At 48.4% G+C, this 27718-nt stretch overlaps 1 protein-coding gene across 1 annotated transcript; it reads right to left on the minus strand.

The window, feature by feature from the left end:
* Nucleotides 1-3334: 3334 nt before the first annotated feature.
* Nucleotides 3335-27714, minus strand: Emc1 (ER membrane protein complex subunit 1). The gene is made up of 23 exons (XM_034501830.2): nt 27566-27714; nt 26111-26235; nt 25725-25790; nt 25396-25489; nt 23546-23674; nt 21743-21869; nt 21113-21262; nt 20645-20812; nt 20437-20508; nt 20052-20114; nt 18859-18981; nt 17862-17958; nt 17452-17574; nt 15830-16029; nt 15553-15702; nt 14589-14750; nt 13908-14027; nt 10331-10468; nt 9240-9413; nt 8529-8739; nt 6735-6819; nt 5497-5626; nt 3335-5385 (listed from the first exon to the last, which is right to left on the minus strand). Exons 1-23 carry the CDS (start codon nt 27658-27660, stop codon nt 5206-5208), a joined length of 2982 nt encoding a protein of 993 aa, XP_034357721.1. The 5' UTR covers nt 27661-27714; the 3' UTR covers nt 3335-5205.
* Between the last annotated feature and the right edge of the window lie 4 nt (nt 27715-27718).

Raw genomic sequence — 27718 nt, forward strand, 5'->3', positions numbered from 1 at the left:
GGGGGCGGAAGTGACGCACTCGTACGCGTCAGACAGTGCGCCGCGGGTCGCCCAACAAATACGCAAAGAGGTGGACGGCCTCTGACTTCTGTGGGATCAACCCAGCGTAGTGCGCCTGCGCAGGATTGAGTGTGCCCGGGGAGGGCTGGGAGCAATACCCTCTGCGCGTGCGCTATGGCGGCGAACAACACTGCGCATGCTCGCGGGAAGCGCTAACTACCGCGCGTGCGCGGGCCACACGTTAAGCCGCAAATATGGTTCCCCAATCTTCTGGAAATGTAAGTTTTGTCACTTGGATTCAGAAGAGATGTGCAAGGCAGTGGAATGAGCCATCCTAGGACAGTCAGGGGCGAGAGGGGGCCACAGCCTGTTCAGTGTCAGTCCCTTCCTCTGCCCAGTGTACCGCATGAGCAGCCAGACATTCTAGCGCTTACCACTTAGCAAGCTTTCTGCACACACCTCTGCTTGGTAATGATTTTCTTCATGAGTTCCTATTTTTGAAGTCACTTCTTTATATGGTTAGAATCCCTTCAGTAATAATCCTGAGAGGATGTTGTAAAGTTTTGGTTTTTTTTTTTTTTTTTGGAAATTTAGTCTCTGTAGGCCAAATTGTCTGCGAACCTTCCTTCCTAGGCTCCAGAGTCCTATAGTCAGTAGCGATCCCAACAGTCTGTCAGGGGCCCCTATTTGGATTGACCGTTGATTTCAGCAATCTTTCTATCTTCACCTCCAGTAGAATTAGAGGTGTGGATGTCCACACCGGTTTATAGTTCCGTCTGGAAGTGGGGAGTGATCTTCTTTGGGCATTCCCACTCTAGCCCAGGCTGACATGGAACACTACACAATCCTGCTTCCCAAAGTGCTGAGATCATAGGTGTGCTACACCACATCCAGTCATAACCAGTAATAGCAAGTCTAATATTTCTGGCTTTGGATGTCAAGAAGGCACTCGGAATAAACATCTTCCTTCTCAAGTATATAGTTTAGTAGTGGAGGTACTTGGGATAACATCTATATTGTACGTTTAGATTGAGGAGCTCAAGAGATTACTTACCGGAGTTCCATTCTTACCACCCAGGTCTAACTGCTAGGGCTGTAACTCCAGTTCCAGGGGATCTGCTGTCCTCTTCTGGACTCTATAGGAACCTCCATTCACATTACCCCGACCCCCACCCAACACACACACACACACACACAAATGCTTGGTAATGCCATCCATGGGGAGGCAGAGAATTACCACACACTCAAGACCAGTCTGGTCTGCATAGCAAATTAAAGCCTGTCAGGAATATACAACAAGACTCTGTCTCAAAAAAATAACACTCATAAATTTGGGTAACACTGAAAAGCAGTTTAGATGAAGCACAAGTTTCAACAATATACCAATCTAAAAAGTAAGATAGTACTTTCCAGAATGGTAATATTTTATGAACTAAAAATGAAGGACTTTTACCTCTGAGAGGCTGGGGAATGATCAGAAAATTTTTAAATTAATTGTAGGGCAAAAGAGATGGTTGAACAGTTAAGAATACAGGCTGCTCTTCCAGAGACCCAAGGTTAAGTTCCCAGCACCTATACTCACAGCTACCAGTAACTCTAGCTCAAAGGAATCTAACACCCTCTTTGGGCCTTTCCCCACACCCAGCCTGGGGCACACACAAACACATAAATAAGAACAAATGCTAAGGAAGTCAGAAAAAGGGCTCTTTCAGAGGGCTCTGTTTCCAGCACCACATGACCACTCTAACTACACTCCAGTTCCAGGGGTCTGATGCCCTGTCCTGGATCTTTTGGCACCAGACATGCACATGGTGCACACACATATATACAGGCAAATCACAATGTACACATAAGTAAAAATAATATGAAGCCAGGGATGATGGACCAACACTTTTAATCTCAAGGCTCAGGAAGCAGAAGCAGGCAGAGCTTTAAGAATTCAAAGCCAGCTTGGTTTATACAGGGAGTTCCAGGAAAGCCAGAGCTATACAGAGAAACAATATAAAATAATAATAATAAAGGAAAATGAAGACTTAGGAGAAAAGTTAAGACTTCACTCAGGCCTTAGCTATTTCAATCAGCTGCTCTGAGGAACTCTGGTGACATGGTAAAGGTTAAAGGTGAAATACCGGGAGTTCTATAAAGGATAGGTCACTTCCTGACCATTAGCCACTTTAAGATTCAGGCACAGACATAGGAAAAACAGTCTTGCAGACTAACTGTATTGTAGAAACACAGCAGATGCTGTAAGAGGCGAGACACATTTTTCAGTTCCACCAGAGGGCTAAGTTCAATTCCTGGGACTGGTGGCTCACAATCATCCCTAACTCCAGTTCCAAGGGATCCTGCATCTTCTGGCCTCCATGGGCACCAGACACACAGATGCAGGGAAAACACTCATAAAAATAAATCTTAAAGCAACAAAACCAAAACAAAAAGGGAAAACAAAACAGGACAACGTGGTGAGAGTCACTTATCTTTTTTTTTTTTTTTGGTTTTTCGAGACAGGGTTTCTCTGTATAGCCTTGGCTGTCCTGGAACTCACTCAGTAGACCAGGCTGGCCTCGAACTCAGAAATCCACCTGGCTCTGCCTCCCAAGTGCTGGGATTAAAGGCGTGCGCCACCACCGCCCGGCTGTCACTTATCTATCTTAAACAAAATTTCAGCCACTCTATCTCAAGACTAGAGCAGACGAGGTGTAGTGGTATATGCCTTTAATCCCAGCACATCTCTGTGCATTCAGGCCAGCCAGCCTCACAAGGTGAGGCCTTATAACAAAACAAAAACCAGAGCTGAAAAGTATAATGGGGCCCAATGCCTTCTTCCAGGTCGCTTTTCACAAAGCCAGCAGTCCAGGCAGGGACTGTCATTGGAAGTGTCAGATGCTCACTAACCCAGGAGAGAAAACTGGTTATCACTGACAAAGATGTTGGCATATTGACCTACATAACTCCATTTTTCCTAATTTAAAAAAAAAAATATGTGTGTGCATATGTATATACTCAGAGGGCAGGAGAGGATGCTGAATCTCCTGGAGGTGGAGTTACAGGTGCTTGTGAGGCACCCAATGTGGGTACCGGGAACTTAACTGAAAACGCAGCAGGTACTCTTAACCACTGTCTCTCATAGCCTAGGCTGAATATGTAGCTGAAGATGACTTTCAACTTCAATTACACACTTCAACTTCTGACCCTTCCTCCTCTACTTCTCAGGTGCTATTATAGAGGTATGCCTCCACATCTGGCTTTTTTGGGGGGGTATGGGGGGGTCTTTGGTTACAAAAGTAGCCTAGAAGTGAACTGTGAAGACACAAAACAGAACTGAGGCCAGAGCCACTGATCATCAGCTTTATTCCAGGGAGTGTGGTCAACTCACTGCCTTCCCTTCTCAAAAGAACAATCAGCCCCCAAGTTCACAAGCAAAGTAAAACTTGGGATTCTTTCTGTACAGCAAACAGAAGCCCGGACAGGAGTTCGTGCGTGCACACACACACACACAGACACACACACACCACAGAAGCCCAAACAGGAATGCACACACACCACACAGAAGCCCATATAGGAGTGCGCACACACACGCACACACACACACCACACAGGAGCCCAGACAGGAGTGCACACACTCCACACAGAAACCCAACCCTGGTGGTCTACACACCTAGTTCTAGCCCAGCCAGGGTTACATAATGAGGCCCTGTCTCAATAAAATAAGTAAAAAGGTCAGGTGTGTTGAGGCTCTAGCTCAGCAGTAGAAGTAGAGTGTGCACTAACACACATGAGGCCCTGGGTTTGAGTTCCAGCAGCCTCTCAAAAACTTAAATTATTAAAATTTTAAAACTACTTAAGAAAAATAACAGCGTTCATGGCTCACATTAGGGAGAGCTCAGTGCAGAGAACTTGCCTGGCATGAGAGGCCATGGATTCTATCCCTAATGCCACATAGAAAATTATACCAATGAAATTTAAAACTTGCCCACTACCAAGCATGATGGCAAACACCTGGAATCCCAACACAGGAAGGCTAAGGCAGGAGAATTTCAAGTTTGAGGCCAGGCCAGCCTGGGCTACTGGGGCAAAACTATCTAAAAAAAAAAAAAAAAAAAAAAAAAAAAAAAAAAAAAAAAAAAAAAAACTAAATTAAGAATGAATAAATAAGGTTTTAACAAAGACCCTTTCCTCCAGCTGGACTGTAAGGTATCTAGAGGGACTTGTAGGGACAATGAGATATGATGTACTGGGACCTCAAGATCTCACTAAGGCTCAGACAGTCTGGTAGCTTTAAAAGACCTTAGCCCTAAGGCAGGTGTTGGCACACACTTTTAACCCCAGCACTCAGGAGGCAAAGGCAGGCAGATCTCTGTGAGTTCAAGACCAGCCTGGTCTACAGAGGACGTTCCAGGACAGCCAGAGTTACACAGAGAAACCCTGTGTCCAAAAACCAAAACCAAACAGAAAGAAAGACAGAAAGGAAGAAAGGAAGCAAGAAAGCAAGCAAGCAAGCAAGAAAGAGAGAAAGAGAGAGAGAAAGGGATTAAAAGTTTTAGCCTTGCTATAGCTCAGAAGAAAAGCACAGGTTGTGGATGAAAAACCAAATTGCTGTTATGTGCTTGGCTTTGATAGGCTGAAAATAACGGTGGTATGGAATGAAAGCTTGATGAAACTTAGTTCTCACTCCATGTATGGATCCTTCAACTTCTCTTCAGAGAGAAGTCCTCAGACCTTGGCTAAGAATGGCTCCCGCATCCACCCCATCAGTCAGGCAGCCAAGCACACCTTAAAGGCAGAACTGACCCATCAGGCTTGAAAGCAAGAGACAGAGACTAGTAAGACTGGAAACACAGAAGGCTAACTAAAGTCAATTTAAACAGCCACAGCAAGAAAGAAACCAGAGGTCTCATGAAAGGAAAAAACAAAAACAAACAAACAAACAAACAAAACAAAAAAAAAAAACCCACAACATCCATGGATGGGCACCTAAAGGAGACAGAGCAGTGGATCAATGCATGGGCATCCTCGCTGAGGTGGGCATCTGACCCACAAAGAGTGTCCATCACCACATTCCCAAAGCAGTTCTATACAAAAGTGCATCTTTCCCCATACTTAAGTGAGACAAGAACCCAGCCCAACCTCAACGATCCAACAGTCCATGGCCGTATCTGTCCTTCTTCACCAAGGCCCCACCCACTCTGGCAGGATGCTCCCATTTTACCGCCAGGCTCGATTGAGGAGCTTCACCTGTGCCAGTCTCTTTGTGATCATGGTGGCAAAAACCAGGCCAAAAAGGACACTGCTGATGAGCACATAGTCATAGTCGTCTTTCAGGACATCAAACTGCTTGGACGGGTAAACTCGAGTTTGGTAAATATCCAGACCGTAGGCCACAACCTGAAAGACAGCTAGAATAAGAACTGGGGAATAAAGACAGCCAGCGAGCCAATGAGATGGGATCCTCAAGGCACAAGGCCACCACTGCAGATGCCACATGGGGCCACTCACCAAACAAGTAGACTCCAGGCCTGAGGGCGCTGTATAGATGCCTCGCATTCGAGAGACTGTCTGGTTATAGTTGATGAATCGCTCTGCATGGACCTGGACATCTGGAGAATACGGTATCAGGTTCTCTTCTCTGCAAAACACAGGGAGGGACAGGAACTCTAAAAGCTGCTATGAAGGGATCTCTTTCTTGGCTGTCCTTCCTGGGGTCCAGGTCCCAGGACACACACTAAACCTGAGTCTCTTCTCAGGCCTACTTCAGTCAGGTTTTCACAAACACAGCAACTGAACGAGCATGGAAGGGCTGTAAGGAAGGCTGGTTGAAGAGTAAGGTTAAGCACCAGACTCCTAAATTGTTCTAAATTTGGTAAGAACACATAACATAAGCCAAGCATGGAGCATACACCCATAATTCCCAGCACTTAGGAAGCTGAGACAGGACTGTCTCAAGTTCAAAGGCCTGCTTGGGTTACAGTGATTTCCAGGCCAGCCTGTGCTATGGTGATTTCCAGGCCAGCCTGTGCTATGGTGAGATCCTGTCTCAAAAACCAAACAAAGAAAACATAACACAGATGGCCAGCACTGCACACCAGAAGAAAGTCAGGCCATTTTCAAACCAACACAATGAACCACTGGCAACTCCAGCTCTTCACACAACTGTCTTAGTCTGGTTCATCCTCAGAAAGAGTACAGGTTCTAGCTCCACCCTGTCTCTTCCTTCAAGCCATTCTCTGTTCCTCCCACTGACTGCCTTTCTGGGTTTCCCTAAGGGAGAAGACTTTGGGATACAGAGGAGGAGACAGGCAGAGATTCAGAAACTCTAGGCTTCCCTTCCTCACCTGCTTCCCTTCCTATATCTTCACCCTTCACTACTTCAGCCTTCAGACTCAACAGGCGGGACTCCTGGGCTGTGGTGCCGTTTCTTCTGCCTGGAACATTCCAGGATACCCATACAGCAAGAGCCTACACCCACCAACCACCTTCAGATCACCTTTCCCAAGGGACTTCCCAGAGCCCCATCTCAAATTCTTCCGCATACATCCCTGACACCCTCACAGCTTCCTGGATTTTCTTTCCTCTCAGTATTTACCGGTAAGCAATACCATTCACTTAGCTTGTTACTGTATGTCATCCCACCCACACATGAGCTCCCAGAGGCAGGGCCCTAGCACGGCAGGCTGAGCACTAGCATGGACTAGATTCAGTCCTGACAGGCAGTCTTGTGCCCACAACTGTCTCACCTGCTTTGTTCTGTGGGGATCTCTGGGCGCCGGGGATCCAGCAAGGCCTTGGGGAGGGAAAGGATTGCTCCAGAAGGCAGCCCAACTGCATGGGAAGAGATGAAGAGTCACATTTCCCGAATCCTGGATAAGGCCAGTTACATAGAGGTTTACAATGAAGAGTTTAAAGTTAAGAAAAAAACAGGTCACAAAGGTCCTGTTAAATAATCAAAAACAAAATGAAACCCCTAGAAACAGTAAAGCACTAATACACATGGGCATGGGTGACTGTGCCTAACGTGAAGACACTGGGTTCTTCACACAGTCTAGTTAACCTGGGGCCATGTGGGCTGCTGGGTAATGCACCCAGAAATGCAGAGGAGCAAGCATTGGACAACAGCAGTTTCATAACGGTGCTCAAAGATCCTGTAATGGCCAGAGCTAGCTCCCTCCTGCTTAACAAGTAACACTAGATGCCTGTAGAAGCTCAGAGCCCCAAACATCTTGGGTAAACCTGAGCAGGAGTCTGTTAGTTTCCCACTGAGTCTTAATCCCAGACTCTACCAAGTGAGCTCTCATTTCCACACAAGTCTGCACAGGCTATGTTAAGAATGACATGGGGCAGGGGCTGGCTCAGTGGTTAAGAGCATTGACTCTCCTAGAGGTCCTGAGTTCAATTCCCAGCAACCACAGGGTAGCTCACAACCACCTGTAATGGGATCTGGTGCCGAATCCTGGTATGTTTGAAGAGAGCAACAATGTACTCATATACATAAAATAAATAAATCTTAAAAAAAAAAAAAAAAAAAAAACTGACGAGGAGGTTGGGGGCGCACCGGAGAGATCACTCAGTGGCTAGAGCACTAGCATCTTTCCGGGACCAGGGCCTGATTCTCAACTCCACATGGTAGCCCACAACTACTTGTGACTTCCATTCCAGTGAATCTAGTGCCCTCTTCTGGCCTCCCTGAGCACCAGGCATAGATGTGGAACACAGATATGTGCAAAACACTGATACACATAAAATAAATCTTTAGGAAGCTAAAACATGTCATCAGAACCAGGCATAGTGGGGTATACACTTTTAGTCCAGCGCTTGGGAGGCAGAGAAAGAATCACTGGGGTTCGATGCAGCCTCTACATAGTGAATTCCAGGACAGCCAGGGCTATGTGGAGAGACCCTGTCTCAAACACAAACCAAAAATCAGGATGCTGGGCATTCACGAGGTGGAGACAGGAAGATTAGGAGTTCCAGGCTACCTTGGGCAATATGAGATCCTGTCTCAACAACAAAGAATGACACGAAGTGTCAGGCACAGAAAGACAAGTTCCACCTCTCTCTCTCTCTCTCTCTCTCTCTCTCTCTCTCTCTCTCTCTCTCTCTCGGTGTGTGTGTGTGTGTGTGTGTGTGTGTGTGTGTGTGTGTGTGTGTGTTGAGGTCATAAAAGTAGAAAGAGGATCATGAAAGAAAAGGAAGAGATGGTGGGTGGCTGAGAGAGCCCAGGGAAGTCCAAGGAGGACTCTGTGGAGGGAGGGAGGTGGCCAGCAGAGGGGACGGGCATAAAGAAGAACAACATAGCTCTGAGAACGCCTAAGGAAACCCATTATTTTGAATACTGACCTAAAAATGTATGTAGCTAAAATAAATGACATTGAAGATGGGTTTCTCAATTGTGGGTGGGAGAAAGCACCAAAGGAAGGAAGTGGTGCATGAAGTCCAGGACTAAGCAAAGACAGGCAGAGCTGAACTAAGCAAGCAGAGACGCCCTTACGGCACAGCCTCCCTTCAGCTGAAGCTGTCCTCCCGACACTCACCGAGCAGGTGCCGGCTGGTGATGCCGCGCTCGGTGATGGTGGCGTCCATGGCGCTGATGGAGGAGGGGAAGATGTATGTCTGCTGAAGGACCTGGGGCAGCTGCGGTCGGTCCAGGGAGCTAAAGGCGGTGGCGTTGTACTGCTCGGTGCCCTCGTAGAGCTCCAGGGCCGTCAGCTCATTGCGCCGAGCCTTAGAATTCCAGTACTGGTACTGTGAGCAGAAGGGAAGGGGAGGCAAGCTGGGTTTAGTATGGGGTCACAACAGCTGCAGACCAGGGAGAAAAACACACAGCTGCTCTCTGCTCTTCTGCCTTGTTGCAGTTTTACTAACTTCCATTACTAACAACTTTGTCTAGGTTGTCCTAAGTTGTCCATGACACAGGAATTGACACTGTTCTCTGGTGACAGCAGCCAACCTCTGAGTGCTTATGAGGTACACTGTACTGAGTTAACCCCGAGGAAACCACCACTCTCCTTATTTCACAGTGCAACCAGAAAGCTCACAAGATCAGTTCAAGGGTCTACAGTCAATGGGAAGAGTGGAACAGCCCAAGCAGTCAGCCCTGACTCCCAGGGACCCTCCCGTCCAACCCTGTGCTACCTACCAGGGCTGGAATCTTAAGAAAGCACAAAGTAGCTGCTGTTTCTGGAAAGGACATACGACTCAGGGACCTACTGAGCTGCTCTGTGTCCCTGGCAGTGAGTCCTTACCACCACCCAGTTCTCTGAATGCACAAGGTGGACAGGGCCCCTAGCCTTCTTCTGCACGGAGGAGTGGATGATACGGCCAGTGACACCATCAATGAGGAAGATGCCAATAAAGGTGCGCTCGTGGTGGACATCTGTGCTCTCTGTCACCACAGCCAGCAAGTTGGGGTTCAGACTCTGGGGAGAGAAACATAGCAACAAACTTGAGAAACCATGGTAGCATGTCATGTACTTGGTTCTGTAAGCCCTGGGGCCTGAGGCAATATGGAGTCAGCAGCCTGGCAGATGACCCAGCACTGCTAAGCATAACAGCTCCCTATGTGGTTTCTCAACAAGGACTGGGGCCACATTGAATGCCTAGTGTATCCCTTAGTCGTCTCAGAAACCCTATGATGCAGCCATTTTTCCCTCCACTATATGGGCTCTGAGGATCAAACACAGGTGCAAGAGCCTTTGTCTGCTGAGCCACTGCTAGGCCATGTAGCTCGCCACCACTTTTTTTTGAGAATCACTATGTAGTCTAAACTGCCCTTAAGTTTACAATCTTCCTGCCTCAGCCTCCTGAGTGAGAATTTAAGTGTGCCACACTCCTATAAGGGCTATAGTTTTCAGCCCACAAAATGTCCCACAACCTCTGTGAAATTTCTGATGGACTGATTAACCTTTAACCCCAGAAGACTGTAGTCCTACCTCCACTATTAATAAAACTATCATCTAATGAGGAGAACTACAGAGCAAGCAGTGAGAGAAGATTACAGCTCATGCGATGCCCAGATCCCGAGGAGGACGGTATATATGTATAGGCTAGGCACATAGCTTGATGGCAGAGTACTTTGCCTAGCATGACAGAAGCCCTGGATACATACATAGTACCTTCACACACATGCCATAGTACATGCCCCATCCCCACATATACAAAATAATGTAATAATCTAACACAATGATATAATACTTATTAATAATATAAGTAGGGCATGGTAGTCCATGACTTAAATATCAACACACAGGAGTCAGAGGCAGGGTGCTCTCTGTGAGTTCAAGGATTGCCTGGTCTAGAAAGTGAGCTCCAGGCCAAGCAGGGTGCTGCATCATACCTTGTAGAGCACACTTCTATCCCCCATCACCCGGCCCTGGGAGTGTACGTGCTCGCTGCTGCGCTTCCCCTTCACCTCGACGACCCGCTGCACCTCTGGGGGAATGGTCAGCTCCCAACTCAGTTCTGTAGTGAGATCCTAGGAAAGAACAAGAATGCTTGTGATACAGAGCTAGGCCAGGGCCAGTCAGAGGCATCTTCCAGCTGGCCCACCTGCAGTGTGGTAACTGAGGCATGAGTACTAGAGGGACCAGGAACAGACTCAGCTCAGGCTGCATGGGTCGGTCAGTCAGTGAAATGCTTGCTGAGTTTGAGGTGGTGGCTGCACTTACAATCCCAGCACTGGGAAGGTGGAGACAGAGGGATCCCTGAGGCTCACTCACCAGCCAGCCTAGCACACTTGGTGAGCTCCAGCCCAGTGAGAAACCCCACAAAGAAAAACAGCACCTGAGAAATGACAGGCAAAGCCGTCCTCTGGCCACTAAGCAGACATACATATGTGCACTTACACCCTCACAAACATGTACACACACACACACACACACACACACACACAAAAGGCTGTGAAGAAGTCTGAAAGTCTCTGAATAATACAGATTTACCTGGTCTACATTCTGAGTGCCACAACAGCTGGGCAGGACTGCACAGTGAGATCATGACTCAAACAAAGAAAAAAAGAGTCTAGCACTGGTAAGATGGCTCAGCTGGTAAAGGTGCTTGCTGCCAAGCATGACAAACAAGCAGTGCTCAGCCTCCCTACGCTCACACAGAATAAATAAAAGTCATTTCTTTAATTGAGAAAATGAGATGCTAAAGGAGGGAGCTGGAAATACTGCTTAGCTGACAACCTCAGGAAGCAGAGCAAGAGGACTGCAGATGTGCATGCCTAGTCCCCTCGGAGGCCAAGAGAGGGCCCTGGGTCCTTGTGACAGCAGTTGGACTGCAGACGTGCATGCCTAGTCCCCTCGGAGGCCAAGAGAGGGCCCTGGGTCCTTGTGACAGCAGTTGGATTGCAGACGTGCATGCCTAGTCCCCTCGGAGGCCAAGAGAGGGCCCTGGGTCCTTGTGACAGCAGTTCAGACTGTTGTGAGCCACCATGTGGGTGCTGGGAATGAACCAGGTCCTCTACAGGAACAACTGGTGCTCTCAACCTCGGAGCTACCTCGTTGGCTCTTACTGTTATTTTTAATTATGTGTGTAAAGGCACATGTGTGTAAGGGCACACGTGTGTAGGGGCCAGTGAATGCAGGAAGAGAACATTGAGTTCCCAGGAGCTAGAGTTACAGGCAAAACCTGACATGGTGTTAGGAGCCAAACCTGGGTTTGGCTCTAGAGGCGCAACCTTGGTTCAAATAATGGCTCACCACTGAACCATCTCTCCAGTCCTTATTAATAAAATTTTTATTAAAAATATTAGAGAGGCTGTGGTAAGGAACCCTGGCTGCTGTCGCAGAGGACCTGGGTTTATTTCCCAGCACCCATGTAGCAACTCAGCCACCTGTGAATCCAGGCCCAGGTGACCCAATACACTTTTCTGACCTTCCATGGTGCACAAACATAAATGTAGGCAAAACCACACACATGTAAATAAAGATAAAAGGAATAACCAAAAAAATCAGTAATCTGTAAACCCATTTGTGAGGCAGTAGTCTGTGAGAAGCAGCTGGGTGCCTGGTCGAGAATAGGCCTCGAACCCCAGACCTTTATTACCTTTATCGGACAGCAGGAGTTCGGCTCTGCTCCCAGGCCCTGGTTCTTTTCATTCAGCTTCAGCCCTCCACTGCCCCTCCCACAGAAAGGTCTGTGGCCGTTAGTCACAAGGAACACTGCCTCAGGCTCTCCCACATGTAGATGAGGTATCTCCAGGCTCTCAGACCAAGCCAATAGGCGTTATCTGCTACCAGACCCTAACCCACCCCGAAACTGTATAATATATAAGGGCTATATTCAGGAGAAGTAAAAAGTGGGCGAGAATCATCCCACTGTCCGGCTGTCTGAGCTCTTTCTGTCGCAAGAGCTGTAACACTAGAGCTGTAACACTTGGGAAGAGGTCTGCTCTTCCGAAACGCCTTCGGGATCCCCCTCCCCACTAGCAGCAGAGACACGAGCAGAGGCAGCAGCGGACTCTCCCTACTGGCACTCTATCTCCTTGGCCCGTACCTCCCAAAGGACAGTGGAGATGTGGGTGGAGGCAGCAGCGGACTCTCCCTGATAGCACCCTGTCCCCAGCCGGGCTGGAGACCATCGTGGGACACCCTCCAGAACAGAGACCCGCACCCATTGTCATGGTGAAGGATATAAAGCACATCAATATAAAGTTTCCCTGACAAGCAGAGCTCTGTGAGGTCAAGCCCAGCCTTGACTACCTCATGAGTTCCAGGACAGCCAGGGTTACATAGAGACCCTGTCATGAGCAACACATACACATCTATCTACCCCATTCCCATCTGTCCCTGCCAACCATTTGCCGTCTGTCGGTAATACTGTAACCATAGCTGCAGGGATACATGCATCCACGTGTCTCATGAAATTGTTTCTTCCTCGGGGAACTGATCTGTATTTACTTGCATTCTCAACGTCTTATCTGCTTCAAACCCTAGTCACCTATTTGTTATTTCGAGGCAGGGCCTCACTCTGGAGTTCAGGCTGGTCTTGAACTCTTAGGAATCCTTGTTTCAGCTTTCTGAGCTCTGGGATTGTGGATTGAGCTATATTCCCAGTTCCCTGCTTTAGCATCTTTCCTTCCTCTATCCCTCTATCTATCTGCCTATCTACCTATCCATCCTTCTATCCATCTATGTATCCCTGTATCTATCTATCTATCTATCTATCTATCTATCTATCTATCTATCTATCTACCTACCTACCTACAAGTGTACATATGCAGAGGTCAAAGAACACCCTGTGGGCATTAGTTTCCTCCTTCCAGCACGTGGGGCTAAAGGCTAGAGCTCTGATTGTCAAGTTTGGGAATGCACGCCTTCACCTGCTGTTCCTCCTCGTTACCCTCATTGTCTTATTGTGTACACTCAAGGCTGTAGACAGAGTATGTTCTAGACCACAAAGTTAGCAAGTAGTAAAGCTGAGCCACTAAGCCTGCAGCTGGGTCTAAGCTGTTCATCTCTGGTCTCACTTTGCCTCTCAAAACAGAAGAGGAGGACTCTCTGGTGACCAAACACCACACAAAGTTCCTTCTAGACAGCTCTGCTACCGAGGCCAAAAGCAGCCCTTTGTAAACTTCAAGGCCAGCATGCATGGATACTGGCAAGGGATGAACTCCTTCAGAGCCAACTGATGCATTTCTGGAAAGAGTCCAAAGCACATGACTGCTGCAGTGTGGTCAACAGCATCACTTCTGTATACATGCTCAGACCTGCCTCAGACCTGCCTCCCTTCTCAAAGCAGAATGACACACCCTTCCTGGGCTACAGGATCTGTCTCACCAACTCTGAAGCACTGAGGGCCAAGTCCACACAGCAGCAGCCCACCCAGCATCAACAACTGAGTGCACGTGAATTGTGCATCGGGGCCATTCTTTAACCAAACAACAGAAAACCCCCAGAGCTGCCCTTCCCTACCTTGCGAAGCCGATACCCGCTGAGCCGCCCCTGCTCTGCATCCACCAAGTAGAAGAAGATGGAGGGGGCAAGTTCATGCAGCTGTCGCAAGACATTCCGGGTAGCTGGGAAGGCTGTGACCTGGGAAAACCCAGGAGAGTTAAATTCAAGTTCAAAAACCTTGAAGCCCATTTCTCAAGAGCCATTAGTGCTTGCCCACTAAAAACAGCTTTAAGCATAAAGCAGTAAATCATAAAACAAGTCACCGGACTTAAATTTAAGGCTTAAATATGGCTCTGTTAAGAACCTCAGTGCTGGGGGCCAGAGAGTTCGCTCAGTGGTTAAAATCATGTACTGTTCTTCCAGAGGACGTGAGTCGAATTCCTAGTACCCACATCAGGAGACTTACAACCACCTATAACTCCAGCACTAGGGATCTGATGTTCCCAGCCTGTGCAGCTACCTGCACCTAAAAGTACACGTAAAAACACATAATTCAAGTAATAAAAAACCATGGCTAGGTGTGGTGGTGAGCACCTTAGGAACCCAGGTGCTCACAAGGGCAGTTCTGTTGCTGATGGTGGCCTGACAACAAACAGGCTGTCTGGTATGTGGGCAACCTCAGTCCCAGCACTTGTGTGTGACATCCCATCCCATGGCCAGCTCCACATGGAAGACTGCATTCCCCACAAGACAAAGTACCTTGTATTCATCATCCACCAACAGCAACACCTTGGCATAGTCTTGATCCATGACTGGGAGAAGCAGTGACTGCAAGATGGGGCGTTTCAGCACTGGGGGAGCTACCTGACTCCACTTGCCAAAAATAGGGTTGAAGACAAACAGAGAGCTCATTCCTGTTTCCTGCAATGGGAAGAAAAGAGTTTGATTCCAACACAGAGGGAGCAACACCCTACAGGTGAGCCTGGGAAGCTCAGGAACTAAACCATGAAGAACACCCTGCTTTTGGCCATCTTCATGAAGGGTACAATCTTGGCCAAAGATGACAGGTCCCCTAGGCTGATGTGAAAAGAGAAAAGGCTGGACTGCTTCCAGCTTCAAGTCTAGCTAAGAACTCAGCATGCCAAAGAGCAAATCTAAGTCTACTGATGTGAGCGGTACATGAGTGGTACATGAGTGGTACATGAGTGGTACATGCCTTTAATCCTAGCATCTTCATAGCTCTGTAAGTTTGAAGCCACTTGGTCTACATAGCTAGTTTCAGGCTAATCAGGACTATATAGTGAGACCATGTGCTCTAAAAACCAAGTCAAGCATAACTCAACTATCTAATGATTGCTGGGTGCAAAAGAATATCTACCAAACCCTACCTCACAGTACAGCTAGAATAGATCCACAAAAATCCATTCAAATTCTGGAGGCAGAAATCATAAGAGCTTTGTGATTATATAATAGCCTGCTTTCTCACAGAGAGAAAACAGACACTCAGTTACCAGGACAGCCTGATTCCTAAGGAAAAGTGCTGGTGAAGATGGATCTGGTTCCTAGCCAGTTCCATATCACAGATGTATGGTTCCTCCACCCAGGCCAGAAACTGGCAAAACCAAGACCTCCAACCCAAGAGCTTCTCATGGAATGCCCAAAACATGGGAGAAATATGCAAAAGGCAGCACACTGCGGCTGCAGTCCGTGTGGCTGGCCTCACCTTGTCCTTCACCAGCAGTGTGCACTGGGGTGGGTGGGGGAAATGGGCAGTAGTCCTCTGGACCATCAGCTTAAAGGAGGAGTCTGGCTTAACATTGGGCAGATACTGTTTCCACAGAATGGTGCCAGAGCTGCTCTCAATGCCAAAGAGCTGCAAGAAAAACAAATACTGACTCGTGACAGGAAAAAACTGAAGAACCAATTCTATCCTCACAAACTGGAACAGAGCAAGCCTGCTGCCTATGCCTGCGCCTGCCCCCTCAGGCTCGCACGCTCACCTTGCCTGAGGCTGTTACCATCACCATCATTTTCTGCAGGTTGAACTCATCTCTAGCCAATGTATCGATGTTGATCTCATTCTTAATCTGGCTTCGTGGCTTCCGAGCATCGTAGAACATTTTCCAGAGGTGGGAAGTCCAAGCCTGGAGCAGGATGAGCTGGGACGACAGACGTTTCAGGAACATTCCCAGCAAGCCATCTGGTGTGGGGAAGGAAGGAAGGCGCTCCATCAGACTAGGAGTCCAGCAACAAGGTGTGTGCTTTCCCAGGAGGGGCCTTCCAGTCAGTCCCACTCCAGACAGTCTGCTTAAGATGCCCGCAGTCCCACACTCTGGAACAGCCATGCAGAATCTTCCAAAGGCTCCTTACCTGGCTCTTAGGACTTCACCTACCTAGAATCTTGTAATAAACTAAGAGGTAAGAATCAGCCATGCAGGATGCAGCCATGCTGGGACAACCAAGGGAAGGCAGAGAAGTGTGGGCCTCGGATGCAGCGGGAGCAGGTGTGTGCATGAATGGTGCTTCCATTACTTCACTCTATTTGGCTAACCTATTCCCAGCATCCCTTTCTGTAACCTGTTCCTAAGACCATCATTCTCCCTTGCTCCTGACTCCACTGGTGAGGCAAACTCCCTCAAAGTGTCGTCCCTTAGAGATGTGACAGGTGCAGGATACCATGATAAGGAGGAAGGTCTAAGCATAAATTAAAATCCCAGCTCCAGTGCCTACTGCTGTGTGACCCTGAGAAATGTGCTTAACCTTTGTCCCTTTGGTCCCTCATCTATTAGATGGATGTAACCCAGAGGCCTGTTATATAAAGAAGAGATCATACGATCTGTTGTACTAATGTTAGTGCATGGGAAGTCTCATTAAGGGAATAATCTTTGCTCATCTCTTTTCCACCAACCACAACTCAAAGAGAGAGAGAGAGCAGCAAGTCACAAGAGGAACAATCCACACATACACAGTGTGTGTTTCACTGATGCACGTCAAAAAAACAAGTAAGCAAATGCTAGCCATGTGAGCGAGCAAGGCATAACAGGCAGCAAAGGCAACATTTACCTTGAATCGCTGGGTCCAGCAGCAGAAACAGATAGTAAAGGTAAGTTAATTCTCAGCTTAAGAAAATACACAACACCTAGCAGTGTACCTGACCCAGAAGATGCCCTCAGCAGATCCAGATGCCTACTGGATAGCTGGATGAATGGATGAAGGAAGGGTGAGGAGGACAGGACTGGACTGAAGAGGAATGAATCAAGCTCATCAGATGACCACTGATGGAGCCATTGCTGGCTCAGAGAGTTCGGGGCTATCTCCAATCACGTCTCTCTAAGCACATGTAGCTGTGGCATTGGAGATAGTGGGTGAAGATGTGTGACATGGAGCCTGACATCATTAGATATCCAGGCAACGACACCTACTATTATACTAAGCAAAGACATTTTTGCCTCAGGATCTTTCACTAGAGGGACTCAGAAAAAATGTGGCTGCATAAGCCATGGGGGCTGCTGCTGCACTGGAAACTGGCCACAGGACTTCTTCTGAACATCTGAAGCCAGGGACACAGTGAGGTCCACAAACCCACCTAACCCTCCCTGGAGCCGCCTCCCTTGCTTCTTACCTGCCTTCTTGCCAAATTCTCCTTCCAGCTCAGCCTGTGCCCCAGTCAGGGGGAGATCCACCATCTCCAGACACACGACTTCTGCCAGGGACTCTTCTCGGCTCCACAACACCACCTTCCCGGCTACAAGGAACCAGTTTGTAAGAGCTCAGCCTGGCTACCTAGCCCTGAGGAGACTCTTAGAGCTGGCTCAGAGTTCAAGTCTTATGTAAAAGATCTCATGAGGCTGGGGTCAACAGTCAAGTGAGAAAGCGTCTGTATCTCAATTCACACCCCAAGGAAAGGAACTGAGCAAATTCGCAGGGTATACTCTGCTTGAACCTTTCCCGAACCTGAGCACAACCCCCACCCACCTCTCCCACAGTGATAGGAACTTAAAGCAGGCACACATGGCTGCATGAGGCACTTACCAAGCTGCTGCAGGAACAGCTGCAGATGGTCCTGCGTCTGCACCAAGGCCCGATAGCCCACTGAGTCGTCCTTCTTCAAGAACACCTGAATGTACAGCTAAAAGCCAACAGTAAGACGCCAAGTGGTGCCAAGGTACTAGACCCCAAGATTCAAAGAGGGTTGGGAGTCAGCTGAGGTCCAGGCCATGGCATGACTCGATGTCTACACAATTCGTCGATTATCTGGACATCGGCAAAAAAGCATACACTCTACAGAGCCAGCAGTGAACTGAGGCTCTCGCTGATGTGTCCATGAAGGGCAGTAGGTATTTGATGGGCTATCATTCCTTCATGCCCCAGTTAGACCCAACAATGCAGAATGCCAGGCCAGGACTTCCCATTTTAGGAACGAAGAGACCCTATCCCAGAAGCTGAAGGACAGAATTCAATGTCCCCAGAAGAACACTGGGTAAGATTATTAGTACATCTAGGGAGTCAGTCTGGAGTGTGAATCCCAGCAACATGTCTTACTAGCTCCATGGCTCAAAATGCCCTGGGCAACCAGCACATTCACAAACCAGGTCAGTAACAACTAATCCACAAGACTGCCAAGATGCCCTATGGAGTAACGCATAAACAAAAGCTAAGTGCAGGGCCTCGCGGGCACACAGCGACAGCTGGGCAGACAGCAGCAGTGGGCTGGAGAGTCAGAGCACTCATTGCTCTTGCAGAGGGCCCAGGTTCAATTCCTGTTACCACAGGGCAGCTCAAAATCATCCGTAACTCCAGCCTCAGGGGATCAAATGCTCCACGGGCCCATGTGGTACACATAATACATGCAATCAAAACACTCAAATACATAAAATAATCTAAAACAACAGCAACACCAGCATCAGGCAGTAGCTCTGGAGGAACCAGGAGCCTTGTTTAGAAAGCCCTAATCCAGGGCCACAGCTATGGCCCAGCCCCAAGGACATGAAGCCCACAGAAGGGAGTGTGAGGGCCAAGGCTGTCTTACCTGCTCAGGTCGAGTGCCCTTCTGCTCCAGGCTAAAGGAAATCGAAGTGTCTAGTAGCCGCCGACCTGTCTCCACTAAGTATAGGTTAATGGTGTAGGTCTGGTTGAAGCAAGCCAGAGAGACCTAGAGGTACACACAGCAGAGGCCAACAATAAAGTTCCCTAAAGTGTGTCAAAAGACAGTGCAAACACCCTAGAGAAGGAATAGGCCCGAAGAAAAGTGTGCAAAGGGGAGTAAAGAGAGCTAAAGCCCACAGCAGAAACAAGGTTGCTGGGTAAATGAACAAAATCACAACTAGTGTGCATCTGAGAAGGGAGCCAGAAACTGGGCAGGGGCCGCATCCTCGGGATCACAAGGATCACAACACTTGGGAGCCAGAGGCTAACCTGGTCTACACAGTGAGTTCCAGGGCAGCCAGCGCTAACAGAGAAACCTTGTCATAAAAGACCAAAAAAAAAAAAAAAAGAAAAATAAGAAGGCCAGATGTGACAGATGTGACAAGTACAAGTACTATGTGTGTTTGAGAAAGGAGCCAGTGCCACCATGCTCATCTCGGAAAGGAGCCAGTGCCACCATGCTCATCTCGGAAAGGAGCCAGTGCCACCATGCTCATCTCGGAAAGGAAAGGAACCAGTGCCACCATGCTCATCTCGGAAAGGAGCCAGTGCCACCATGCTCATCTCGGAAAGGAGCCAGTGCCACCATGCTCATCTCGGAAAGGAGCCAGTGCCACCATGCTCATCTCGGAAAGGAGCCAGTGCCACCATGCTCATCTCGGAAAGGAGCCAGTGCCACCATACTCATCTCAGAAGCACAGGAATCAGAATTCCCAGATATGAAGAAAGAAAGGGAAGGCTGGGGATATGAGGTCTTCTGTCAGATCCCCATAGCCACCCCGTGCACTACAGAACACCGCTGGGCTCTACCAGCTAGACACCCCAGAGGATTGGGGAAACTGAGGCTCAGAGAAGGAAGTCAGGAAAACGAGATCTCTGGAGTCTACATCCTCATCTTGCCATGAGAAGGGACAAGACAGGCCATCTAGCTGACAGTACTTGGACTCCACCTGAAGCTGAGAATTCTAGGGAACCTGCTAGTCTCAGTTGATCATGGCTTTCTTGAATGACCTCCTGTGTTCCCAGATTTGCCCCACCACCCAATGGCACACCCTGCCCGCCAATGCCACACCCTACCTGTGCACCAGATGTCTCAGGAAAACTCGACACAGACCTATCTCCAGCACTGGCAGGTTTTTGCTAGAGAAAGGAGACAGAAAACCCTCAGCCAAAGGGTTACTTCCCAGAAACTTCTCTCACCTCGTCACAGTCAGAAGGCAAATCTTACTTCTCATGGCCCTCCCCACAAGCCTATGAACCCCTAACAGTTTGGGAGAGTCAGGTAGACACCTTAGGATGCTGATCCTACTGAGGGAGTCTCTGTAGAAAGCTGCAGAGATGAGAACTCATCTCTCTGCGGCCTCCTACCCGTGTCGACAGACAGACGAACCCTGACACCGACTGTCAGGGTTCCCACAGAGATAAGGAAGCCCACGTGCTTGCTGTCACCCATGGGACTCACCACTTCAGTACGGCAGGTCATGACTGCAGCCACTGTCTTCTCTCCTGTGGTGGCGAAGCTGACGAGTGTGGCCTGTGAGGAAAGTGAGATAGCAGCTCCCAGACAGTGGGACTTACAACAAATGTGTCAGGGTTCAAAAGCTCTGCCTCCTACCAGCTTTGTCCCGGAAGACCCTTCTGGTCCTAGCAACCGCTCTGCCTGCAGTTACCTGAGGGAAGTTTTTGAGCAGAGTCACGACACCGTGGTGGTAGTGCAGTAGAGCGTAGTGGCCTGGGGACAACTGCAGAAAGAACTGGGCCCGAGAAGGAGCCACTGGGCTGGGCTGCGTGGGCAGCACTTGAGGCTGGAATCCACTTCCAAATTCTAAGTCAGGAGACTAGGGGAGACAAGAAGAAGGGTGAGAAGCTTGCCCCTCTCAGACCATCAAGACCAGGGTTGTCTGCAGTTCTAAACTAGGTCAGATGGCTCCAGAAGCTCCTATTCGAGGTCCCCAAAAGAGACCATGGCCTGTAGACTCTAACAACAGGTCAGCCAGAGGCTGACCCTCTCCCCATGGCTGTCATAGCTCAGGAAAGCATGAGCAACCTCACAGGAAAACACTGCTTGTCCCAAGCAATCCTGCCAGTCCTCCTCCATCCTACAGCAAGTGACATCCCAGACCGAAAGAGCCTCGAACCTGCAGGGGGATCTGCCGAAGTTCCCACTCTGTCTCCAGGGCCAAAGTGTGGAGTGAGTGTGAGCTGGGGTCAGGGCAGACCAGGACAGCTTCATCTACCACACCACAGGCCCCAGTGAGATGCTGCAGCCATGGAGTCCAAACCCTGACCTGTGGAGACATTTCACAACAGACTCATGAAGATCATCAGCAGCAAATCAGCAGAGTAACTGCTGGAATCCCACAAAGACTCAAGCTCAAAATACGTGCCTGGTGAGCATGGTAGCACACCTTTAATCCCAGCACTTGGGAGGCAGAGGTCCCTGATGCTCTGTGAGTTTGAAGCCCTAGGAGACTCACAGCCTGAGGGGTCACAGGGGTTCTTCCCGGCTGTACTCCCGGTCTTTCATATCTCCCTTAGAAGCTCTTAAAGACAGTGCCTACACCTGAGTAGCTCTTCTGCCGGCCGAGAAGAGCGCCGTGTGTTAACAAAGTGCTCTAAACACATGTGAGGACAAGCCAGCAGCAACAGATGGACATCAGGAACATAAGGCGCTTTTGCAGCTGCCCTGCCAAATTCCTTGGACCCCCATGAAAAGAAAGCCTCCATCAACTCCTTCCCACCCACAAGGAGCCAGATGCCCTCTGTACCTGCTGAACAATTTCTCCATCCTCCACGTTAAACTTGACGATGTTCACATGGCTGAAGGGAACGATGCCAAGGGCCCACACCATCCCGGACCCGTAGGAATACACCATCTGGTAGAGGATGCTGTCACTAAGAGACAGAAGAAAGGACAGGGCCAGCTGAGTCCTTAGACCTGAGCTTTCCAGGGGCTTCCAAAATCAAGCTGCCATTTCCTATTGAGAGATCCCTAGCTGAAAAGCCCCAAGTGGAGTTCTTTGGCTCACAGCCTTGGCTTTTGGGTTCTTCTCTGTTGCTGTTTGCAGTGTGAGGGATCAAACCCCAAGACTTCAGGAATGCTAGGCAGGTGCCCCACTACCCAGCCCAGCCCCTAGTCTAGCCTTTGTCTTTAATTTGAATTTTTCATTAACATGTTCAAATTGCTATCACATATATAAACCAGAGGGCCAGCTTCTCCTAAGTGACAGATGTGACATGCCCACTTGTATGTGGGCACCACACCAGATGGCTGAGTAAGGCTATGGAGGTAGGCCCATCAGGTAGGCCAAACTCATGAATGCTTTGCTTAGGTCTCTAGGATATTGACTTTTGGGTATTTGGATTATCTGTTTTCTGATTTTGATTTGGTTTTCTAAAAAAAAAAAAAAAAAAAAAAAAAAAAAAAAAAAAAACCTCTCACTATGTAGGCCAAGATGGCCTTGAACTTGTTATCCTCATATCTAGGCTCTTTCCCCTAGAGTTAGGGGTGTATGTCTGTGTGTCTCTGTGTGTTTATGTATGTCTATGTGTGTGTGTTTTTCTGTATATCTGTGTGTCTGTGTCTGTGTGTGTGTGTGTGTGTGTGTGTGTGTGTGTGTGTGATGCACACCACCATGCTCAATCAGAAATTTGACCCATTTTTTTAGTAAGGCTAAGAACCAAACAAAGGCCAGGCAGCAGTGGTTCATGCCTTTAATCCTAGCACTTGAAAGGTAGAAGCAGACAGATCTCTGTGAGTCCGAGGCCAGCCTGGTCTACAGAGTGAGTTCCAGGAACAGCCAGAGCCACACAGAGAAACCCTGTCTCAAAAAACCTAAAAGAAAAAACAGAGCCAAATGCAGGGCCCTGTGCGTGCCAGGCAGGCTCTGCTACCAAGCCCATCTCCAGCCTTAACTTTGGCAATTTCACTTTTGAAAACCTTTTGGAAACAATTGCAAGTGGCTGAAGCCAATCCCTGCCTGACCTCTACCTACCCTGTTCCTTCCTAGCTTTCATGCTTCTAACCCCCGAGACCTCTGGAAACCTCCCTGTAGCTATAATTTTTTTTTTTTTAATATTATTTATTTAATGTATATGAGTACACTATAGCTGTCTTCAGACACACCAGAAGAGGGCATCAGATCCCATTACAGATGGTTCTGAACCACCATGTGTTTGCTGGAAATTGAACTCAGGACCTCTGGAAGAGCAGTCAGTGCTCTTAACTGCTGAGCCATCTCCAGCCCTGTAGCTGTAACTCTTACTATAAAGATCAGACTACTATGAAAAAGCAGCCGGAAGGCCCAGAGGCCTGTGTGCGTGAGCAGGAGCAGCTCCCTCATGTGGCAGCTCTGGTGCCCCAGTCTGAGTTTTCTCCACCCTTCCAAGTATACTCCAAGTATTTAACCACAGCCTTTCCACCCAGCCCCCGCCCCCCGCCCCCCCTGTGCACCGGTATACCACTCCCACGTGGTGCCAACAGGAGGACACCTGCCCAAGCATCCTCATGGAGATAGAGTGTTGTAGGGATTGGGACAAGGTATTTATCACTTGAGAGGAGATAGCCTTACCTTTCTGGCAGGTGCTCCATCCACTTCAGGTGACCACTGGAGAGGTGATGGAGGGTGAGGGTCGTCTTCTTCAGAACTGCAATGTACCTCACTGACTCCTGAAGGCCCACCAGCCCAAGTGCCTGAAAACTGAGCACAGGTACCCGTGAGGGCTGCAGCTGTAGAGTGGCTGCCCCACTGCTGCCTCTGGTGTTGCTCGCTGAAGTTTGCTGAGTCAGAAAACAAATAGACCTGGGTCCCAGTGCCAGGTCTGCCTGATCCTGGCTCTGCCAACTTGAGAATCTGCCTTGCAACCACTTAGGCACACTGCCCTCCAGGCTCCACATCTCCTACAGGTTACATCTTCCTCTCCCTACTAACCCTATAGCATGCCCCCACCATCCAATGCTACCACTGAAAGCTTAGAACCATGTCCACAACTGAGCATGGCCCCAAGGACAAAGCTGTCTCAGATTCACCATGCTCTCATCACCTGTGGTCCACCAAATGCTAATGAACTGAACTACTATGGTAAGCCAGACAAGTGAACGCCAACAAGCCCACAGAGTAATCTCAGCAAAGGTGCGCCAGTGGTCCAAGCGGTTCTCTAACAGAGAACTAAAATGCAGAGTTTCAAGCATCTTGGTACAGCTCTACAATCCCAGACCTTGCAAGGTAGAAGCAGGTGTCAGAAGGTGAAGGCCAGGACTATCAAGATGGCTTGGCAGGTAAAGGCACTTGCTGAGCAAGGCTGACAGCCCAAGTTCAATCCCCAGAACTGACATAAAAGTAGAAAGACAGGCTGGGCAGTGGTGTCGCACGCCTTTAATCCCAGCACTTGGGAGGCAGAGGCAGGCAGATTTCTGAGTTCGAGGCCAGCCTGGTCTACAGAGTGAGTTCCAGGACAGCCAGGGTTATACAGAGAAACCCTGTCTCAAAAAGTCAAAAAAAAAAAAAAAAAAAAAAAAAAGTAGAAAGACAGAACTGGCTCCAAAGTTGTTCACTAACCTCTACATCACGTGCCATGCACGCTCTCTTTCCCACACATATCACCCCAAGACACACATACGTGATGATAATAACTGAAATTATTTCCAAAGTCCAAAATCAGCCTCATCTACATAGCTACTTTGAAGGCAGCCTGGGCTATGTGAGATCTATCTCAAAGCAAACAAACATAAAAAACATGGAAAGCTTTGTATTATGTTCTTCTACCTAGAACACGGCATGCAAAGCCTGTATATTATGTTAAGATTCTACAGTGTTCAAGAACAGAATAAATACTGTGTCTAATACAGAGCTGTGCATCTAATAGGTGATCAATTAACTAAATCCTCCTAATCCATAGAAAATCATTAATAAATTCTCTTTCCATAATCTCATTTGCTCAGTGAATAAACACACATGTGCTATAGTAAGCAAATCAAGAATGGGCATCTAAGTCATCCTAGCACTTGGGAGGTAAAGGCAGAGGGATCTCTTTGAGTTCAAAGCCAGCCTGATCTACGTATTTCCAGGATAGCCTGGAAACCCTGCCTCAAGGGGGTTGTGGCAGCAGGGAAGTACTGGGATAGAGAGATGGCACTGGCCGGTCTTCCAATGTACCTGAATTCAATTCCCAGAATCCATATGGCTCTCAGCTAGCTGGTAATCCAGTTCTAAGAGATTCAACACCCTCTTCTGGCCTCCAAAGAGACTGCACTCATGTGGACCACAGACATACAAGCGGGCAAAACACCCATACACATAAGAAAAAAAAACTTTAAAGGATGGGCATCTATGTCTCTTCAGTGGTTCCTGAGGGTGGCCCAGAGTTGTTGTCTCTGCAGGTCCCTTCACTCAGTCACCATGAAGCCCCACTTCTTCCCTACCTGCCACTGTCCAGAGTTATCTCCCAGTTCAGGCCCCCGATGTTAGTCTCCCAAGAACGCATGATGCGCCCTCCATTGGATACAGTGATTGCATCTGGAAAAGATAAAGACCACAGCCATTTTCAAAACTAGCTCAGTTGCCATAAAGGGCTGCGTCATGACCCCGCCTCCAGCTCACGGATGTAAGCAGACATTAACCGGGTACCTTGTTTCCTTCAATGTCAGAAGCACCTCTCCTCCCTTCCTCATCAGACCCATACTAAGCAAAGAGTTAAGGAAAGGGAGATGGAGCTGAACCCACAATGGACACCAGGAAAGACTCTGCTTACCTTGTCCATGGACCAGCATGGCATCCACAGCCCCTTCTGCTGTGCCCTTGTCAACATGGCGCCACACTGAGAGATAAGAAAGTCAGACATTGCTAGGAGTGACTGGGACCTTCATGTGTACAGCATTATCTAACTAACAATCCCAGCAGCAGGAATAACTCACGGGTAGTCACTCAAGCTTTTACTGCAAAACAGGATAGAATGTAACTTTTGCAATGTTATCTTAAGGACCTTCATGATTCAGGGGATGAATTACAAAGGCCAGTGCCACAAATATACACAGTGAAAGATGACAAGACTAGAGAAGATAAAAAGAAGGCAAACCGTGGACATATCAGCCTCCCTCCCTGAAGCCTCCCTCCCTTTGGTCTCCACAGTTCACTCACAGATCTCTCCAGTCCGAGAATTTAATGCCGCAATCACATTCTTCTCTGTGGCCACAACCAACTTTTTGGATCCGGGGGAAAACTCCAAAGAGGCAAACTTGATCTTGCCAACATACTGCTGTCTCCTGAGGACCAGAGCAGGGGAACATCAGGGCACAAAGACAAACTGCTGGCTCATATCAGCACATCTCCCTCATCACAGGGATGAGATGTGTGCTAATGAGAGCTGCGAGTATATGCAACATTTCAGCAATGTACTCAGAAGCAAAAGAAGATAAAAGAGAATTGCCATCAAATATATGAGGGAGAATACCAGTCTTCCAGCTAAATATAACACCTACCTACTCAGGCAACATCCAAAGAGTTCTCGGCCTAATTAATTTTTAGCTGCAACAAACAGACTTCCAGGGGCATAGGTGCTTGCATGCTGCTGCAATGGAGAAATGCTGCCGTCTGAGGCACGCTGAGCAAACCTGGCATTTAGACTGCATCCCTCACTTAGACCACTGTGTTGTTTAGCTTAGTTTGTTTTAAAGGAGCTTCTGGGTTTTTGTTTTAAGATTGATTGATTGATTGATTGATTGATTTAATGTATGTGAGTACACTGTCACTGTCTTCAAACACACCAGAAAAGGGCATCAGATCCCATTACAGATGGTTGTGAGCCACCAAAGTCCAAAAAGGCTTAATGACTGTTAGGCCTAGGACCCAAAATGAACACCTTTTTTAAAATTAAAAAAAAAAACAAAAAAAAAAACTATTACTGTTAATTATCTGTCAATTTTCCCCAGAAGCATACAACCATTAAGTGGCCAAATATTTATTCAATCTGAAATAAGCATGGTCGGAAGGAAGGGGAGAGCAAACAAATGTCAGGCTGATAAGTTTGGAGAGGGAGAAGCCACACTGCGCCCAGAGAGTCCCTCAGAGGAAAAGGCTCACTTTAGAACTTGTAGGACAGAAGTTCTAAGTGACACCAACTAGTTCCAGGAGGGTGAAAGTTCACTGGGGGGGCTACTGACCTCGGACACCGAGGAGAACACAAATCTGACAGCCACGAAATCGGACATGACAGAAAAGGAGGAAACTAGTGACCTCTGACCAAAACCCATAAAGCATGCGTGCCTAGATGACAGAGCTGCCTCCGCTACGGTGCAATCTGCACAATCATATACAGGTCGGCTTAAGAGTTCCATCCGTGCTTAACATAATGCGCTTGGGTTGACGTCTTCAAACTCTTCATATCGGAAGAAGGGACGCTCACATTTTCATTCTGCACAGGGTGCAGCATTCACTCATTCACCTCTCCCTTAAAGCACCTCCCAACCCCGCCGCCACCTGTAAGTTATATTCTGGGTTCTGCTCCATAACAAATCTCCTTCAGGTTAGCAGGCGGGAGACAGATGCGGAGAAAGCAAACACCAACTTCCTGGAGGAGCGGTCACCCGTACGCACCAGTCAAACTTGCCCACTTGGTCTTCGTAGACCGCGGCCGCAGGGACAAGCAGCACAGCACAGAGCCAGAACCCGGACGCCACAGCGGCCGCCATGATTAAGCCCAAGCACCGCCCGCCGCCAGCCCAGCATGCACCGGACCTCAAGCCCCTC

This window comes from Arvicanthis niloticus, chromosome 5 (genome assembly GCF_011762505.2).
Source record: "Arvicanthis niloticus isolate mArvNil1 chromosome 5, mArvNil1.pat.X, whole genome shotgun sequence".
Lineage (NCBI taxonomy): Eukaryota > Metazoa > Chordata > Mammalia > Rodentia > Muridae > Arvicanthis > Arvicanthis niloticus.